The sequence below is a fragment of the Lagenorhynchus albirostris genome, chromosome 3 (genome assembly GCF_949774975.1).
Source record: "Lagenorhynchus albirostris chromosome 3, mLagAlb1.1, whole genome shotgun sequence".
NCBI lineage: Eukaryota > Metazoa > Chordata > Mammalia > Artiodactyla > Delphinidae > Lagenorhynchus > Lagenorhynchus albirostris.
Window position 1 is genome coordinate 155,341,355 of NC_083097.1, and position 19,081 is coordinate 155,360,435.

At 38.7% G+C, this 19,081-nt stretch overlaps 1 protein-coding gene across 7 annotated transcripts in view; it reads left to right on the plus strand.

Moving 5' to 3' along the window:
- SNAP47 (synaptosome associated protein 47) overlaps window positions 1–19,081 on the plus strand; it is a 190,289-nt gene that overhangs the window by 21,258 nt on the left and 149,950 nt on the right. For all 7 annotated transcript variants that reach the window (XR_009539724.1, XR_009539725.1, XR_009539726.1 and 4 more), the window contains one exon: window positions 13,222–13,712. Coding sequence is in view for 4 of the 7 variants with exons in the window: in XM_060144446.1 (XP_060000429.1) it covers window positions 13,222–13,712 (491 nt within the window). In the remaining 3 variants the exon portion in view is untranslated. The remainder of the gene's footprint in view (window positions 1–13,221; window positions 13,713–19,081) is intronic.

A 19,081-nucleotide genomic window follows, 5' to 3' on the forward strand; every position in this document is an offset into this window, starting at 1 on the left:
ACTTTCTGAATTCGTTTATTAGTCCTAGTGGCTTCTGTGTGGATCTGTAGGATTTTCCACCTGCAGAATCATGTCTTCTGTGAATAAAGATTGTTTTACTTTTTTGCTTCTAATCTTGATGCCTTTTATTTCTATTTCTTACCTAATTGTACTATCTAGAATTTGTAATACAGTGTTGGCTGGAAGTGGTGAGTGCAGACATCCTTTACTTGTTCCCAGTATTAGCGGAGAAAGCATTCAGTCTTTCACTGTTAAGTTTGATGTTGCCTGTAGGTTTCTGATATCAGATTGAGGAAGTTCACTTCTATATCTGGTTCATTTAGTGTTTTTATTAAGAATGAATATTGGGTTTTATCAAAAGCATTTTCACCATCTATTGAGATGGTCATGTGGTTTTTGTCCTTGATTCTGTTAATACAGTGTAGTATCTTAATTGATTTTCAGATACTAAACATTTCAGATATTTTTGTTCTTGTGATAAGTCCCACTTGGTCATGGTACATAGTCCTTTTGGGTTTGGTTTGGTAACTTTGTTGGGGATTTTGTGTCTGTAGTCATGAGGTTTATTGGTCTGTAGTTCTCTTTCTTGTGATGTGTTTATCTAAATTTGGTTTGGGTAATACTGTCCCTCATCTGTAGTTTCTGGAGAAATTTGTGAAGGATTGGTATTATTTCTTCTTTAAATCTTAATAGAATTTACCACTGATGCCAACTGGGCCTGAGTTTTTTATGTGTGTGGAATATAATTACCAATTCATTTCTTTACTTGAATAGGTATATTCAAATTTTCCTTTTCTTCTTGAGTCAGTTTAGTAGTTTGTGTTGTTCTAGGAATTTTAGAATGTTATCTAAATTGTCTAATGTTGTAGCGTAAAGTTGCTTGTGGCTTCCTTTATAATCCTTTTCATTTATGTAAGGTCTGTATTAATGTTCTGCTTTCATTCCCAATTTTAGTAATTTTTTAAAAGATTATTTATTTATTTTGGCTGTGCTGGGTCTTAGTTGTGGCACGCAGGATCTTCATTGTGGCGTGTGGGATCTTTTAGTTGAGGCATGAGGGCTTCTTGTTGCCACATGTGAACTCTTAGTTGTGGCATGCATGTGGGATCTAGTCCCCCAACCAGGGGTCGAACCTGGGGCCTCTGCATTGGGAGCGTGGAGTCTTACCTACGGGACCACCAGGGAAGTCCTGATTTTAGTAATTTTTGTGTTCTTTCTTCTTGGTTGGTCCAACTGAACAGTTTGTCAATTTTGTTGATATTTTCTAATAATTAATTTTTGTTTAAAATGATTTTTCTTTTATATTTCTCTTTTCCATTTCATTGATTTCCTCCCCTCTTTAATTTGCTCTTCTATTTTCTTGTTTCTTAATGTGAAGGCTTATGTTTTTGATTTGAGATCTTCTTTTGTAATACAGATTTTATGGTTATAAATTTCCCTCTAATTACTGCTTTAGCTGCATCCCATAAACTTTGGTATGCAGTATTTTTATTTTTATGTAGCTCAGACCATTTTCTAATTGTCCTCAGGATTCTTTCTTTAACCTATTGGTTATTTGGAAGTGGGTTAATTTCCAAATATTTGTGGTCTTCTGAAATTCCGTTCTGTTGATTTCTATTTCATTCCATCATGGTCAGGGAACAAAGATACTTTGCATTATCTAAATCTTTTTGAATTTATTGAGACCTGTTTTATGACTTAGCAAGGAGCTGGCAAATGACAGCGGACTAAATTCATCCCACCTCCTATTTTTACAAATGAAGTTTTATTGGGACACAGCCATGCCCATTCATTTGTGGTTGTTTTCCTGGTCTAATGGAAGAGTTGAATATTTGTAACAGAGACAGTTGGTCCTCAAAGCCTAAAATATTTATTGTTTGGCCCTTTGTATAAAAAGTTTTCTGACCCATGGTCTAGCATAGCATCTATGTGGGAGAATGTTCCATTTATACTTGAGAAGAGTGTACATCCCAGTGTTGTCGGATGAAGCGTTATTTAGATACCAGTTAGATGGAATTGGTTGATAATGTTCAAGTGTTCTGTATCTTTGATGGTTTTTTCAGTCCATTTTGAGAGTAGGGCATTGAAGTCTCCAACTATTATTGTTGAATTGTCTGTTTCTCCTTCAGTTCTGTCAATGTTTTCATAATGTATTTTGTGATTCTATTGTTAGGTGTGTATATATTCATAATTATTGTTTCTTCATAATGAATTGACCCTTTTATCATTATAAAATGACTCTCTTCATCTGTGTTAATTTTTAAAAAATTTTTATTTTGTCTAATAACAATAGTATAACTCTATACCTCCCTTTGGATCACTGTTTGTGTGGTGTATCTTTTCTCTTTTTACTTGCAGTCTATATCTTTGAATTTAAAATGTGTCACTTATGAACAACATATAGTCTGATCTTTTTTTTTAATCCAGAGTGACAACTTCTGCCTTTTGATTACAGTGTTATTCATTTACATTTATTCTAATTATTGGTATGGTTGGATTTACTTCTGTGACTTTGCTATGTGTTTTCTATATGTCTGTAGCTTTTTTCTTTCTGTTTCTCCTTTACCACCTCTGTGTGTGCATTAGATTTTTTTCTAGTGTACTATTTAAATTATTTCATTAGTATTTTAAAAATTATTTTCTTAATTGTTATGTTAGATATTACAATGTACATCTTATGATCTATTTCAGATTAATGCCAATTTAATGTACTCCATTATAGCTTCATTCCCTCCCCTACCTTTGTGCCATTGTCATATATAGTACATCTATATACATTTTAAACGCAATAAAACAGTACTATAATTATTACTTTGTACAGTCTTGTATATTTTAAAGAAATTAAGAGAAGAAAGAAAAATATAGAATATTTTATTCTAATCCAAAAACTGCTTTCAGTACATATCATTTCTACCTGTGGACCTGAGTTACAATCTGTTGTCACACTCCTAACCCCCTTTTATGCCATTATTTTTCATATATATTATATCTTTATATGTTATAAGCCTCAGTATAATTTAAAATTATTATTTTATGGAATTATCTTTTAAATCAGTTAGGAAAAGTAAACAAAATACTTATATTCTCTAATTACCTGCATGATCTCATTACCAGTGCTTTTTGTTTCTTTGTGTGGATTTGAGTTTCCTTCTGGGGGTGTCTTTTATTTTCAGCCCAAGGAACATCCTTTAGTCTTTTTTTCAGGAAACAGGCTTGCTAGCAGTGAAGTTTCTCAGCATTTATGTGTTTGGTAATGTAGTTTTGCTGGTGTAGAATTCTCTACTGGCAGTTTTATTTCTCTCAGAACTTGGCTTTTGTCATCCCATTACCTTCTGGTGCTCATTGTTTATGATAGAGGTCAACCGTTAATATTATTATGATTCCCTTATTCATGATAAATCATTTTTCTGTTGCTGCTTTCACAGTTTTCTCTCTATCTTTGGCTTTCAGTGGTTTAACTAGGATGTATCTTACTATTGTTTTAATTTAAGAAATTCCATTTGGTTCTTTTTTATATAATTTCTCTCTCTGATTTGATAGTCTCTGATGAATCATTGTCACTATACTTTTCTTTACTCTTCTTAACATGGTTTTCTTTAACTCTTGAACATTTATAATTACTTCTTTGACATCTTCACCTCTTAAGTCCAGTATATGAGTGCTCTCAGAAATGGATTCTGTTGACTTTTTTTTCTACTCCTGTGTATGAGTCACATTTTTCTGTTTCCTTGCATATCTAATACTTCTTTGTAGAAAACTTGGCATTTTAAATAATACGTTGCTGCAACTCTGGATTCTGATCTCCCTCCTTGCCACAGGATGGTGGTGTTTGTGGTTGTTTTTATTTGTTTACTCATTTTAGTAATTTGCCTGAACTAACTCTGTGGAGTGTGTTTCCACTGTCATGTGCAGCTTTTTTATTTTTGTTTTTTTTTATGTTTTAATTTTTAAGCATGGCTTGGTTCCTGGTGGTTGTCCCTGCATCAGCATAGCTTAGTGGTCAGCCATTGATTAGTCAGAGGTTATGTTTAAGTGCCTTGTGCTGACAAGGCTCTACCCTTTGCCATTGGATCTCTGTGTAGATTTGGGGAATACTTTCAAAATTCAGATACTTTAGAAGTCTGCCCATTTTTTAAAATTTGTTTCTGATCTTAAACAGAAGACATTGACTTTTTCAACATGAGGCATACAGTTACATGTACGTTTTTTTTATAGATACATACATGTATGCTTTTATAGATGTCCTTTATCAGATTAAAGAAATTTCCTTCTAGCTTGCTGGAGTTTTAACATGAATGAGTACTGAATTTCATCAGAATCTGTTTTTGCATCTTTTGTGATGATCATACAGTTTTCCTTTTGTTTTTCTACCAATGAAATAAGTTGCGGTGGTTAATTTTCAAATGTTAAACCAACTTCAGTTTCCTGGGATTAATATCACTTAATCATGATATTATATTCTTTTTTTTATATATTATTAGATTTGACTTAATATTTTCACGGAACTCTATCTGTGTTACTGAAGGATATTGTTATGTACATATTTCCTTGTAGTGTCCTCATCAGGTTTACGTATAGGAGTTATATTGGTCTTGTGAACTAAATGGGCAAAACATTCACTCTTGTTCTATTCTTTGAAAGAGTTGGTATACAGTTATGATGATTTCCTCTCTATATATTTGGCAGAATTCATCAGTGAAGCCACTTGGACCACAGTTTTCTCTATGGCAAGATTTTAAATTGCAGATTCAATTTCTTTGTGAGGCTATTCTTATTATTAAACTATTTCTTGCCTCAGTTTTGAAATTTTGGGTTTTTCAAGTATTTTGTGTATTTCATGTAAGTTGTCCCATTTATAGGTATAGAGTTGAGTATAAAATTCCCCATAAACCTTTCAAAGGCTAAATGATCTGTGGTGATGCCCCTTTTTTTATTCCTGATATTGGTAATTTGCATTTTCTTTATTTTTTTCTTTATTATTTCTTGCTAGGTGTTTAATTTTTAAAATTACTTCAAAGAAGCAACTTCTGGCTTTGTTAATATTTTGTATTTTTTCTGTTTTCCATTTCATTGAGTTTTTAAAAAATAAATTTATTTATTTATTTATTTTTGGCTGCATTGGGTCTTTGTTGCTGCACACGGGCTTTCTCTAGTTGCAGCGAATGGGAGCTACTCTTCATTGCGGTGTGTGGGCTTCTCATTGTGGTGGCTTGTCTTGTTGTGGAGCATGGGCTCTAGGTGCGTGGGCTTCAGTAGTTGTGGCACATGGGCTCAGTAGTTGTGGCTCATGGGCTCCAGAGCGCAGGCTCAGTAGTTGTGGCACACGCAGGCATAGTTGCTCCGCGGCATGTAGGATCTTCCCAGACCAGGGTTCAAACCCGTGTCCCCTGCCTTGGCAGGCAGATTCTTAACCACTGTGCCACCAGGGAAGCCCCCATTTCATTGATTCCTACTTTTCCTTTCTTCTACTTACTCTGGGTATAATCTGTAACTTTTTGAGGTAGAGACTTAGATCACTGATTTTAAACCTTCCTAAGAAGTTTTCAAATATATGCATTGAGAGATATGAATTTCCCTCTTATGACTGCTCTATTTGCATCCCCCTGTTTTTTTGTGTATCATGTTTTTAGTTTCGTTCACTTCAAATATTTTCTAATTTCCTTTATTTTAGAATTGTGTTTAGTTTCCAAATATTTGAGGATTTTCTAGTTAACTTTTTGTTATTGATTTCTAGTTTCATTTCTTTGAGGACAAAGGATGTGCTCTATATAATTTCAATACTTGAAATTTATTGAGACTTGTTATACTTTTTCTTTTTTCAGTGTTATTGAGATATAACTGCCCTACATACTGTGTAAGTTTGATGTCCAGTATAATGATTTGACTTACATACATTATGAAATGATTACCACAGTAAGTTTAGTGAACATCCATTGTCTCTGATAGATACAAAATAGAACAGAAATTTTTTTTTTCCCTTGGGATAAGAACTTACAGGATTTACTCTCTTATCAACTTTCATGTATAACATACATCAGTGTTAATTAAATTAATCATGTTGTATACATTACATCCCTAGTACTTAATCTTATTATTGGAAGTTTGTACCTTTTGACTACCTTCATCCAATTTCCCCTTCCCCCAGTCTCCACCTCCAGTAACCACAAAACTGATCTCCTTTTTTATTAGTTTGTTTCTTTGTTTTTTTTTCTTTTTAAAGATTTTTATTTATTTTAATTGAAGTATAATTGATTTACAATGTTTCAGGTGTATAGCAAAGTGATTCAGTTATACCTATATATGTGTACGTGTATTCTTTTTCAGATTCTTTTCCATTACAGATTATTACAAGATACTGAATATAGTTCCCTGTGCTATACAGTAGGTCCTTGTTGGTTACCTGTTTTATATATGGTAGTGTGTATCTTTTAATCCCAAATTCCTAATCTTTCCGCTCCACCTTCCCCTTAGGTAACCATAAATTTGTTCTCTTTTGTCTGTGATGCTGTTTCTGTTTTGTAAATAAGTTCATCTGTATCATTTTTTGAAGTGTAATTTACCTACAGCACTATATTAGTTCCAGGTGCAGAACATAAGTGTTTTGAAATTTCTGTACATTACAAAACAATCACCATGATAAGTCTAGTTACTGTCTGTCACCATTCAAAGATATTACATTATTATTGACTATATTCCCCATGCTGAATTCATCCCTTTGACTCATTTATTTTGTGCCTGGAACTTTGTACCTCTTAATCTTCCTCACCTGTTTACTCATCCTCCTCTCCCTTCTGGCAACCACCTGCTTGTTCTCTGTATCTTTGACTCTGTTTCTGATTTGTTATGTTTGTTCATTTGTTTTGTTTTAGATTCCACATATAAGTGAAATCATACAGTATTTGTCTTTCTCTGACTTATTTCACATTGCATAGTACCCTTCAAGTCCATCCATGTTGTTGCAAATGGCAAGATTTCAATCTTTTTTTATGGTTTCCATTCTATATATATATACCACATATTTATGCATTCATCTGTCAATGGGCACTTAGGTTGCTTCTGTAATTTGGCTATTGTGATTAATGCTTCATTGAAAATAGAGGTGCATATATCTTTTTGAATTACTGGTTTTGTTTTCCTCAGAAAAATACCCAGGAGTGGAATTGCTGGAACACATGGTAGTTCTAGTTTTAATTTTTTGAGGAATTTCCATAATGTTTTCCATAGTTTTCTGTAGCTGTACCAATTTACATTCCCGCCAACAGTGTTCCAGAGTTCCCCTTTATCCATTTCTTTGCCAGCATTTCTTATTTGTTGTCTTTTTGATAACAGCCAACTGACAGATGTGAAGTGATGTCTCATTGTAATTTTGATTTGCATTTCCCTGATAATTAGTGATATTGAGAATCTTTTCATGTGTACGTTGGCCATCTGTATGTCTTCTTTGGAAAAAATGCCTGTTCAGGTCCTCTGCCCATTTTTTTAATTGGGTTGTTTAGTTTTTTTTGATGTTGAGTTGTATGAGGTCTTTGTATATTTTAGATAGTAACCCCGTACATGTATATTGTTTGCAAGTGTCTTATTTTTCTTATGTTTCCCTTGCCTGCGGAGACATATCCAAAAAATATTGCTAAGACTGATGTCAAAGGGCATACTGCCTATGTTTTCTTATAGGAGTTTTATGTTTTCAGATCTTAAATTTAACTCTTTAATCCATTTTGCGTCTATTTTTGTGTATGGTGTGAGAAAGTAGTCCAGTTTGATTCTTTTGCATGTAGCTGTCCAGTTTTCCCAACACTATTTATTGAAGAGGCTGTCTTTTCTGGGTTGTATATTCTTGCCTTCCTTATTGTAGATTAATGGACCATATAAGTGTGACTTCATTTCTGGGCTATCTGTTCTGTTCCATTGATCTTTGTGTCTGTTTTTGTGCCAGTACCTTACTTTTTTGATTACTGTAGCTTTGTAGTATAGTTTGAAATCAGAGCATGATACCTCCCACTTTGCTCTTCTTTCTCAGGATTGCTTTAGCTATTTCTGCATCTTTTGTGTTTCCATACAAATTTTAGGATTTTTTTTCTAGTTTTGTGAAAAATGCCATTGGTATTTTGATAAGAATTGCTTTGAATCTGTAGATTGCCTTGGATAGTATGGTCATTTTAATAATATTAATTCTTCCAATCCATAAGCATGGTATCTTTCCATTTGTTTTTGTCACCTTTGATTTCTTTCATCAGTTCTTATAGTTTTCTAAATATAGGTCTTTAACTGCCTTAGTTAGATTTATTCCTAGGTATTTCATTCTTTTTGATGTAATTGTTAATGGGATTATTTTTTTATTTCTCTAATAGTTTGTTATTAGTGTATAGAAATGCAACATTTCTATACACTAATAACAAACTATCAGAGAAATTAAAAAATAATCCCATTAACAATTAATGCAATGTATCCTGAAATTTTACTGAATTCATTGATGAGTTCTAGTAGTTTTTTGTGGCATCTTTTGGATTTTCTACATATAGTATCGTGACATTTACAAACAGTGGCAGTTTTAATTTTTCCTTTCCAATCTGGATTCCTCTTATTTCTCTTTCTTGTCTAATTGCTATGAGTTGGACTTCCAATACTATGTTGCATAAAAGTGGTAAGAGTGGGCATTTTTGTCTTATTCCTGATTTTAAAGAAAATGCTTTCAGCTTTTCACTGTTGAGTAGGATGTTGGCTGTAGGTTTGTCATATGTGGTGTTTATTATGTTGAGGTATGTTCCCTCTAGACCCAATGTTGAACATTTTTATCATAAATCGATGTTGAATTTTATCAGAAGCTTTTTCTGCATCTTTTGAGATCATATAATTCTTATTCTTCAGTTTGTTAATGTGGTGTATCACATTGATTGCTATGCAGATATTGAGCCATTCTTGCATCCCTGGGATAGATCCCACCTGATCATGGTGTGTGGTCCTTTTAATATGTTGTTGAATTTGCTTTGCAGATATTTTGTGGAGGATTTTTGCTTCTATGTTCATCAGTGATGTTTGCCTGTAATTTTCTTTTTTTGTAGTGTCTGTCTGGTTTGGTATCAAGGTGATGCTGGCCTTGTAGAATGAGTTGGGAAGCATTCTTTCCTGTTTAATTTTTTGGAATATTTTGAGAAGGATAGGCATTAGTTCCTTTTTAAATGTTCTGTGGAATTCACCTGTGAAGCCCACTGGTCCTGGAATTTCGTTTGTTGGGAGTTTTTAAATAATTATAATTAGTCTGTTCGTATTTCTTCCTGACTCAATCTTGGAAGATTGTACATTTCTAGGAATTTATCCATTTCTTCTAGATTGTCCATCTTATTGGCATGTAATTGTTTGTAGTAATCTCTTACAGTCCTCTGTATTTCTGAGGTTTCATTTGTAACTTCCTTTTCATTTCTGATTTTGTGTATTTGGGTCCTCTCTCTTTTTTTCCTTGATGAGTCTGGCTAAAGATTTATCTTTTCAAAGAACCAGCTCTAAGTTTCATTGATCTTTTCTATTGTTTTTTTAGTCTCTATTTCATTAATTTCCACTCTGATCTTTATGACTTCTTTCCTTCTAACTTTGGGTTTTGTTTGTTTTTCATTTTCTACTTCCTTCAGGTGTAAGGTTAGATTGTTTATTTGAGATTTTTCTTGTTTCCTGAGGTAGGCATATATCACTATAAATTTCCTTCTTAGCACTGCTTTTTCTGTGTCTTACAGATTTTGGATTGTATGTTTCCATTTTCTTTTGTCTCCAAGTATTTTTTTATTTCCTCTTTGATTTCTTCTATGACCCCATTGGGTTTTACTAGCATATTGTTTAGCCTCCATGTGTTTGTGTTTTTTGCAGTTTTTTTCTTATAGTTGATTTCTTGTCTCATAGTACTGTGATATGAGACTAGAGTTATCTTAAACTGTCCTCATTTTTAAAAATTTCTCTTTCTTTTTTCTGTTCAACTTGGCTGATTTCAACTACTCTGTCTTCCAGATCACCTGTCTGTTCCTCTGTATCATCTAATCTATTGATTCCTTCTAGTGTATTTTTTAGTTTCAGTTACTATTTGGTTCTTCTTTATATTTTCTATCTCTTCTTAAACTTCTCACTGTGGCCATTCATTCTTTCCCTGAGTTTGTTGAGCTTCTTTATGATCATTACCTTGAACCCTACTGGGTACGTTGCTTATCTCCACTTCACTTAGTTCTCCTGGGATTTTATCTTTTCTTTCGTTTGGAACATGCTCCTTTGTCACCTCCTTTTGTTTACCTAATTTTCTGTGTTTATTTCTATGAATTAGGTAGGTTGGTTATGTTTTTGATCTTAGAGAAGTAGGCTTGTGTAGGAGACATCCTATGGTGCCCAGCAGCACTAGAGTTATATGATCTAGGGATGCCCCTGTGGGCATGTTGGTAGGCAGGGCTGCCCCTGTCCCAGTTGGCTACCAGGCCTTGCCTCATGCAGAGGCTGTTGGCCACTGGTGGGCAAGGCTGGGTCCCAGAGCGGCCAACTGAGTGGCCCTGGGGTTTCCTGAGGCTTATCTCAGCCTGCTGGTGGGTGGTGCCTGGTCCCAGTGCAGTTGACTTTGGGGCCTGGGGGGCCTTGGACTGCTGTCTGCAGGTGCTGACAAGTCCCGGTACTGGTACCGGCTTGCTAGTATGTGGAGCAAGGGCCTTGAAACTCCTGGGGCTGGTGCCAGCCTGCTTGTGGGCAGAGCTGTGTCCCAGTATGGTCGGCTATAGGGCCTGAGGTCCTGGGGCTGGCTCCAGTCTATTGGTGGGTGGTGCCAGGTCCTTGTGTGGCTGACTACAGGGCCGTGGGTCCAGGACTGGTCTCAGCCTGCTGGTAGTCAGGGTCATTTCCTCATGTAACTGGCTTGTCAGTGTGGGAGGTCCCAGGACTGTGGCCAACCTGCTGGTGGGTGGGACCATGTCCTGGTGCAGATAGTCTAGACACCAAAATGGCCCTTGCCAGCACCAGTGTCCTCGTGGTAGAACCTAAATGGCCCCCATAAATGGCTGCCACCAGCGTCTATGTCCCCAGGGGGAGTTCTGGTGGCCTCCTCCCTCTCTGGCAGCCTTCTCCAAGTTCAACAAGTGGGACTGACCTAGGCTTCTTTCAGATTACTCCCTCTGTGGTGGGTCTAAGAGCATGAGATTTTGCTTGTGGTTTTTTTTTTTTTTTTTTGCGGTACGCGGACCCCTCACTGTTGTGGCCTCTCCCGTTGTGGAGCACAGGCTCCGGACACGCAGGCTCAGCGGCCATGGCTCACAGGCCCAGGCGCTCCGCGGCATGTGGGATCTTCCTGGACTGGGGCACGAACCCGCGTCCCCTGCATCAGCAGGCGGACACTCAACCACTGCGCCACCAGGGAAGCCTGCTTGTGTTGTTTAAGAGCAGAGTTTCTGTTTTCTACAGCCCTCTAGCTCTGTCTTATGTAAGTCCCACTGGCCTTCAAAGTCAGATGTTATGGGGGCTTATCTTCTGTGTAATACTGGGCTGGGGAGCCCAGTGTGAGGCTTGGACCCATCACTCCTTGGGGAGAACCTCTGCAATTGTGATTGTCCTCCCTTTTGTATCTCACCTACCTGGGGATGTGGGTCTTAACTATACTGTGTCTCTGCCCCTTCTACCCATCTCATTGTAGTTCCTTCTTGATAACTTTAGTTGTGGAAAATTTTTTCTTTCTAGTCTTCAGGTCCTTCTCATCGTTAGTTCCTCTGTAAGTAGTTGTAAGTTTGGTATACCTGTGGGAGGAGGTGAGCTCCAGGTGTTTCTTCTCTGCCATGTTGACCACTCTGTTATATATAATCTTTTTGTTGTTATTGTTTATATTCTGAATATACTTAACAGAGTGCATTCAGCATTTGGATGATGTTTCTGTAAATATCAGTCAGGTTTGAGATGGTTGAATAGTGTTGTTCAAAATGTCTATATTCTTATTAATTACTTTTGTCTTCTTGCTGTATCAGTTGTGGAGAGCAGTTTGTTAAAATCTACAACTACAGGTATGATTGTATGTTTCTTCTTTTAGTTTTGCCAGTTTTTGCTTAATGAATTTTGAAGTTCTGTTATTAGATGCATGCATATTTACTATCATTAAGTCTCTCTTTTGGATTGATCCTCTTATTATTATGCATTGTCCCTCTTTTTCCCCAGTAACACTCCTTGTCTTAAAGTTTACTTTTGGCATGATTCTTTTTACTTTACTTTTCCAATCCCTTTACTTTCAGTGTATCTGTATCTTTATATTTCACATTGCTTCTTGTCGACAAGATATAACTGTGTCTTGTTATAGACTGACCATCTGCCTTTAAAGGCTGACAATCTGCCTTTTAATTAGAGAATTTAGTCCACTTACATTTAGTATGATTACTAATATGGTTGTGATAATTCCACCATCTTGTTATTTGTTTTCTGTTTATTCCATTTGATCTTTGTTCCTTTGCTTTTCCTTTCCTGCTTCCACCGTTTTCCTCTCTTATTGTCTTTTTAGATATATCTCTGGATATTATTAGTGGTTAATTTAGAGTTGTCCAATATGGTAGCCACTAGCCACATTAAAATTAAGTTTAGGGCTTCCCTGGTGGCTCAGTGGTTGAGAGTCCGCCTGCCGATGCAGGGGACACAGGTTCGTGCCCCAGTCTGGGAAGATCCCGCATGCCGTGGAGCAGCTGGGCCCGTAAGCCATGGCTGCTGAGTCTGCGCGTCCGGACCCTGTGCTCCGCAACGGGAGAGGCCACAACAGTGAGAGGCCCGCGTACCGCAAAAAAAAAAAAAAAGTTTAAAATTCAATTCATCATTGCATTAGCTGCATTTCAGGTGCCCAGTAGCCACATGTCCCCATTACTGGATTAGGCAATACAGATTACTGAAGAAAGTTCTATTAGACAGCTCTCTAGAGATTATGATCAGGATTTATTTTGGTCAAATTTACACCAGGTCAAGTGTGAAAAGAGCAATATTCTAGTCACAAGATGTGTGTTTTTGTTGTGTGTCTACTTCTGGTTAGTTTTGTATCTGTAGGCAAATGTCCCACTGCTCTTAGCCTCAGTTTTCTTTTCTAAAATGTGGGGATAATAATGCCTGCTTTTTCTGCTTCATGGAGTACTTGTGGAAAAGAAAACTATAAAATGGTAACATTCTTTATAAAAGTCAAAAGAGTTTTCAAAAAAAAAATTAACTCATTGACTACTTTCTGTGTTGTGTTTGCTTTTTTAGGCTGCTGACAGAACTGGAGTCTCCTTCTTGGTGGCCCTTTAGCTTCAAGCTTTGGAAGATGCCATCAGAAACAAAGCCCAAGTGGGACGCCTCAATGGCTAGTTCCAAAGCTTTTGGAAAAGAAGGGATAGTGATCAAAATTCCTGCTGTTATTTCCCAAAAAACAGAATCTCATGTTAAACCAGGAAGGCTCACCGTCTTTGTTTCTGGGTTGGAAATCCACAACTCAAATTCTTTGCTCATGCACAGATTTGAAAGAGAAGAAGTAGATGACATCAAGGTTCATACACCTTATGAAATTAGCATCCGCCAGCGGTTCATTGGGAAGCCAGATATAGCTTATCGTTTGATATCTGCCAAGATGCCAGAGGTTATCCCCATTTTGGAAGTGCAGTTCAGCAAGAAGATCGAGTTTTTAGAAGATGCCTTGATGCTCAGAAGCACTAGAACCTCTCCCCTAGCAGAGAAGGGCTACTCAGTCTGGCACGCAGGTGAGTGATCATCAAAACAATCTGTGCGCAAGACCTCTAAAGTCACAGTCAAACTCAACACACCCATGGTGCGTTGCTGTGATGCATCACATAGAGCAACTGCCAGTTTCAGCTCACTAGTGACTACCTATTTGTTTGTAAATAAAAATAATTTCAGACCATTTTCCTTAGTACTTGCCACCTGAATCTCAAATCACTCAGGTTTATCATGTACTTGAGAGCTGTGCCTTTTCAAATAGGTCAGAAATGGTTTTGGTGATGCTTTCAGAACAAAGGAAAGCTCCAAGTTAGATGTTTTCACCTCTTTCCTCTGTTTGATTTGAGAACCAACACTTTAGGGTCTTAACTAGCATCATCCCCACCTGCTCTGGTGTGTCTCCAGTCCCTTCCCCTGACCCAGCATCACACTCGGTTTTCTTGGCACTTAATTGAGTTATTCCCAGCCCACCTTCCAGATGGGCATTTGGATATCAGAATTTTTGAAAATTACGCAGCGTAGTTTCTGTGTGTGTTTTTTTTTTTTAGCATCCCAGAAGTATTGTGAAACCCTTGCTTTTCTTGGCATTATGGCTGCAGTATCCTCTTTTAGGTCTCTGTGGGGCATAGAGGGTATAGCTGAGTTTGGCCTGAGGTTCTAGTGTGGGTGGCAGGACATGTGGATATGTCCCCAGGTCCCAGCCTCCTCCCTGACATAGAATAACTTGGTGGTATCTGACTTCTCAGTTTTGCCATTCTGACTGATGTCAAGTGGTATCTTAAAGGTATTTTTATTTTTTTGATTGATTGTGAGGTGGAGCATCTGATGCCTTTTAGTTGCTTTTTGGTCCCACAGATTTTGCTCTGTGGGTTGCTTGTTCTGGTTTTTTTTTTTTTTCCCCCCTACTGGGCTTTTTTTTTTTTCCTCTCTGATTTGCAGTAGTTCATTATTCATTCTAGATATTCATCCCTTGTTGACTTTAGAAGCTACCAATACTTCTCCTAGATTGTCAGCTTCTATTACAGAAATCTTTAATTTTGCTATGGTCAGATTTACCATTTTTCCCCTTAAGTTTATTTTTGAGCCCTGCTTAAGGAATCCCAAAGTCATAAAATATTCTAATACTAGCATTATAGGTGACATTACTTCTATGTTATAGTGATTTTTCTAACAAGTAATAGTCTTTTCTTATTAACTTCGATTGCTAGAGTTTGTTTAAAGTAAGAGATATGGGCTTCCCTGGTGGCGCAGTGGTTGAGAGTCCGCCTGCCAATGCAGGGGACATGGGTTCGTGCCCCAGTCTGGGAAGATCCCACATGCCACGGAGTGCCTGGGCCCGTGCGTCCGGAGCCTGTGCTCTGCAGCGGGAGAGGCCACAACAGTGAGAGGCCCGCGTACCGCAAAGAAAAACCAAAACCAAAAACAAAAAATAAAGTAAGAGATATGTTTGTTACTATTCCAGTTCCTTTTCTTTTTTCCTCTTAAGTGATTGATTTCAATTCCAATATGTAATCTGTTTCCCTAACATATGAATATTTTGATGTTATTCTAGATGACCTCAAGTTTCAAAAAGAAATTGCTTGATAATAGATCTGGTCCCATAAGTATCAAAATGTTGGAAATGTTAATGTAAAAACTTAATTTAGAAACTTACTTTCTTAATTTAGAAACTTAACATTTCCAGATTTTTCTTTGGCCCCTCATTCAAGGCAGGGCTCAGAAGCTGGCCCATAAAAGGGCCAAGAAGGGTACACTGTACCAGCCAACATAAGATCCTGACCAGAAGGGCCCTTCAGGAAAGGCCATTTGCAAGCTCAGCTGGGTAGCCTCTCTGATACCCCAAATCTCTGAGTCCCCCTCACTGCTGTTTTCCTCTGGGAGGAGCCTCAGCAGTGAGAGGAGGGAGGAGGCCCTGGCTGGTGGGACCAGATGCAGAGCACTGTGGGCTGTTGGTTCTGACAGTGCTGTTGGAGAATCCCTCTGTGCCAGGCATGGTGCCAGGTACCTACAGTCCTGAAAACAATCCTTCTTCTTATGGAGCTCTACCATATTCGTGGGTTTTATGTTAGGCATGGTGGTTTCAGAGAAAGAACACGACATAGAATGTTACAAATGAGATGGCAGATGCGAGCATGTCACGTGTGTCACAGAAAGTCACACTGTACAAGTGAGAAGGGTGCAAGCTTGCTGTGCCTTGCTGTCATGGAGGGTGGGTCCCGAGGAAGATGGGATGGTAAGCTCTGACTCCAAGCATACAGGTGGCAGATGGGCCTAGAGAGGAGGGAGTGAGTGCCAGGGCCTCTGCAGCCATAATCAGACTGCAGGAAGCTGAGTGAGTGCAAATTCTGCAGGGCCACCCATCAGGAAGGGGAAAATGAACCTCTTGTGCACAAGCTGAGGCTGCTGACCAGAGGCTGACCGTCTTTCTCCTCAAGGAAGCTGCAGATATACTTTTAAGGTTTTTCAGCTGATTGAACCAGGCCCACCAGATTGTCTAGGACAGGCTCCCTTCACTAAAGTCAATTGACTGAGAGCCTTCACCACGTCTACAAATACCTTCCCAGTAACACCTAGATTAGGGTTGGATTGAATAACTGGGGACTATGGCCTCACCCATCACAGTAACAGATGTATGGAATGAGCTGAGCCGCATCCACGGTGACAGATGGGTTTTCATCTCAGTGCTAACTTTAGCCTGTGGGTAGGATCCCTACAGTGTGTCTGAGTCTGGATTGAGCATGAAGTGCCATCCTCCCCTGGTGAAGCCTCCCTGCGTAGGCGAGGCAGGTGTACCTTACAGCTGTGGATTTGGAGAGGTACAGGTGACAAGGAGTTATGTTTGGAAGAAGCCGGCATGCTGAGTTCAATAAGCAAGATGGTATCTCATTTGCTTGGAACTTCACAGTAATCCTGCACAAGCCCAGCAATGAGAACTTACTTCTCATTGTTACCTCTCTTGTTGTTGCATCTGTCAGCACCTCTGTTTTTACTGTTCTGCACTGGAAACTACAGAAACAGTGGAGGTAGAAACCATGACTTTGACCTCTCAGTAACAATTTCTCTCCTCGATGAGCTATTTTGGTAAATTGTGTGTGGCCAGAAGGTGGCGGTCTAGTAACAGGGGACCAGTGTCCTAGAAGAACTTTCCAGAGACCTCTGTAGTAATGTATAGAGTAGACAGGTTGAGGGCCTGGGGTGGCCAGGCCAGGACTGGGGGAGGAAGAGAGTCTCCTGGGCTTCAAGGGCTGGAAATGATACAGGTGGGCAGATCCCACCTTAAGGAAGAGCAGTTGCAAATTGCTGTTTTTCTGCATAGTATCTTTAAAATAATCTTTTAAATTTTAGAATAGTTTCAGACTTGAGAAAAAGTTGTGAGGATAGTACAGAGAGTTCCCATGTCTCCCACACCCAGTTTTCCCTATTCTTGTCATCTTACATTAGTATCGTTCATTGTCACAACTAATGAGCCTGTACTGATACACCTTTATTCACTAAAGTCCATATTTTATTCAGATTTCCTTATGTTTTACTGTTCCAGAATCCCATCCAGGATCCCACATGATATTTCGGCATTTCATCTCCTTGGACTCTTCTTGACTGTTACAGTTTCTCAGACTCTCTTTGCTTTGATGATCTTGATGGTCTTTAGGAGTGGTGGTCAGGTTTTTGTAGACTCCCCTAGTTGGACTTTGTGTCATGTTGTCTCATGATCCACTGGGGTGATGGGTTTTGGGAGGAAGCCCACAAAGCTCTTATTATATAAGAGCAAGGTCCGTGCATAGCATTTTTAAAGAGTTTTTTTGGTACTGATTTTTGTTTTCACTGTTTGCGAACTGTCGCCTTCTGAGAGGGGCCTTCTCTGACCACCTAATTTAAGAGGACTAGTTTCCCATTCACTGATCCTATAGAAATCTTGCTTAGCACTTGCCCTCTGGTGCTGGTACCCTCTGGTTTGCTTTTCAACTTCCCACACTGGGATGTGTGCTCCAGAATCAGACACAAGTCTGTCTTTTCTCACCCCATCTCCAGCACCCAGGACAGGCCCAGGTAACCAGAAGGCAGGCGCATCTCTGTGTAATGATAAATAAACTTCTGAGGCATTGAAGTCTCTGCATAGGGTCATTAATTTAAGATCATCTTTTGAAATAGTAAAGTTCTGACCCTGGGACACAGCACCATGCTGACCACCAACAGACTTCATGTGGTCACTAGATATGGGTATCAGGTTGACCACCAACAGACCCCTCCATGTGGTCACTAGGACACAAGCACTGCACTGACTTCAGACAAGCCCCATGTTATTAGTTTATTAGGACATGGTGACCCCCTGACTATCGACAGACCCCCAGAGAGCTGCTTGGCCCTCACCCACTTGATCCCTTCCAAGGACCCATGAGTCAGTTGAGACTGCTGTCTCTCTCCATTTCAGTTTTCTCTTTGTTACACTTCCTGTTGTATTGAGGACATGGGGCGTTTTGTGTTTTTTTTCTGAAAGGGCTTCCCACCCCAGTTATATAAGCTGCTGTATCCATCTCTGGGTAGAGTAGGCATTTTCCTGTGTCATCAGTGAGGCGTACGGGGCCCAGAGACAGGGAGAAAGATTTGCTCAAGGCTGGACAGGCTTGGAGCGGTTTTTCTGCTTCCAGGTCAGGCCCTGGTAGTCTTTGGTCTGAACTTGCAATGAGGTCAGGAGTCTATGTCTGATGCACAAAGGAGACTGGCGTCCCAGTGCTGCCCCTGCCAGCGCAGTCCTTACTCAGGGTTTCCCTCGATGCCTCCTTGTTCTTGGAAAGTGGAATCATCTGTAAGGTAGCATGTAGCTTGAACAATTTGTGATTATTTTGTTTAACTGAGATAACTAATGACTTTTGAGACAAAAACCATCTTATACTGAACTAAATTAATTTTTTCAGAAGATATTTCAAAGCATTGAAGTAACTGAGTCAGCAACCCAAGTCTCAACACAAAGTTCACGGGGGTGGCCAAGTTTTGTATTAGGCAGGATCCTGCTGATCCCCCAGCTCGTTGTGAAAAACATCTCTTATTAGTATGTTCCAGGAAGAAAAATCCTCAGTTTTGGTTTTCTGGTTGTTTAAGTAATCCCATTTGTTAAACATTCAAAAATAGTATGTCTCTAACTGTAATACAGCTGTAGGTGTTGAAATGGAAACCAGAGTGACAGTGCAGGAGCACAGTGCTGGGCACAAGTGTGAATTAGACATGGGCCGTGCTCTCAGAGAAGCTAGCTGGGGAGATCCCAGTTTGAAAAGATGCTGAAAAAGATAAATAGCAGTGCAGTACCAAGCAAGTGACTGTCAAAGGTGTGTAAACTGAATGGTACCAGGACAGATGAGGGAAGATTGCTGCTAATGGAAGGGCTGAGTGGAGAACA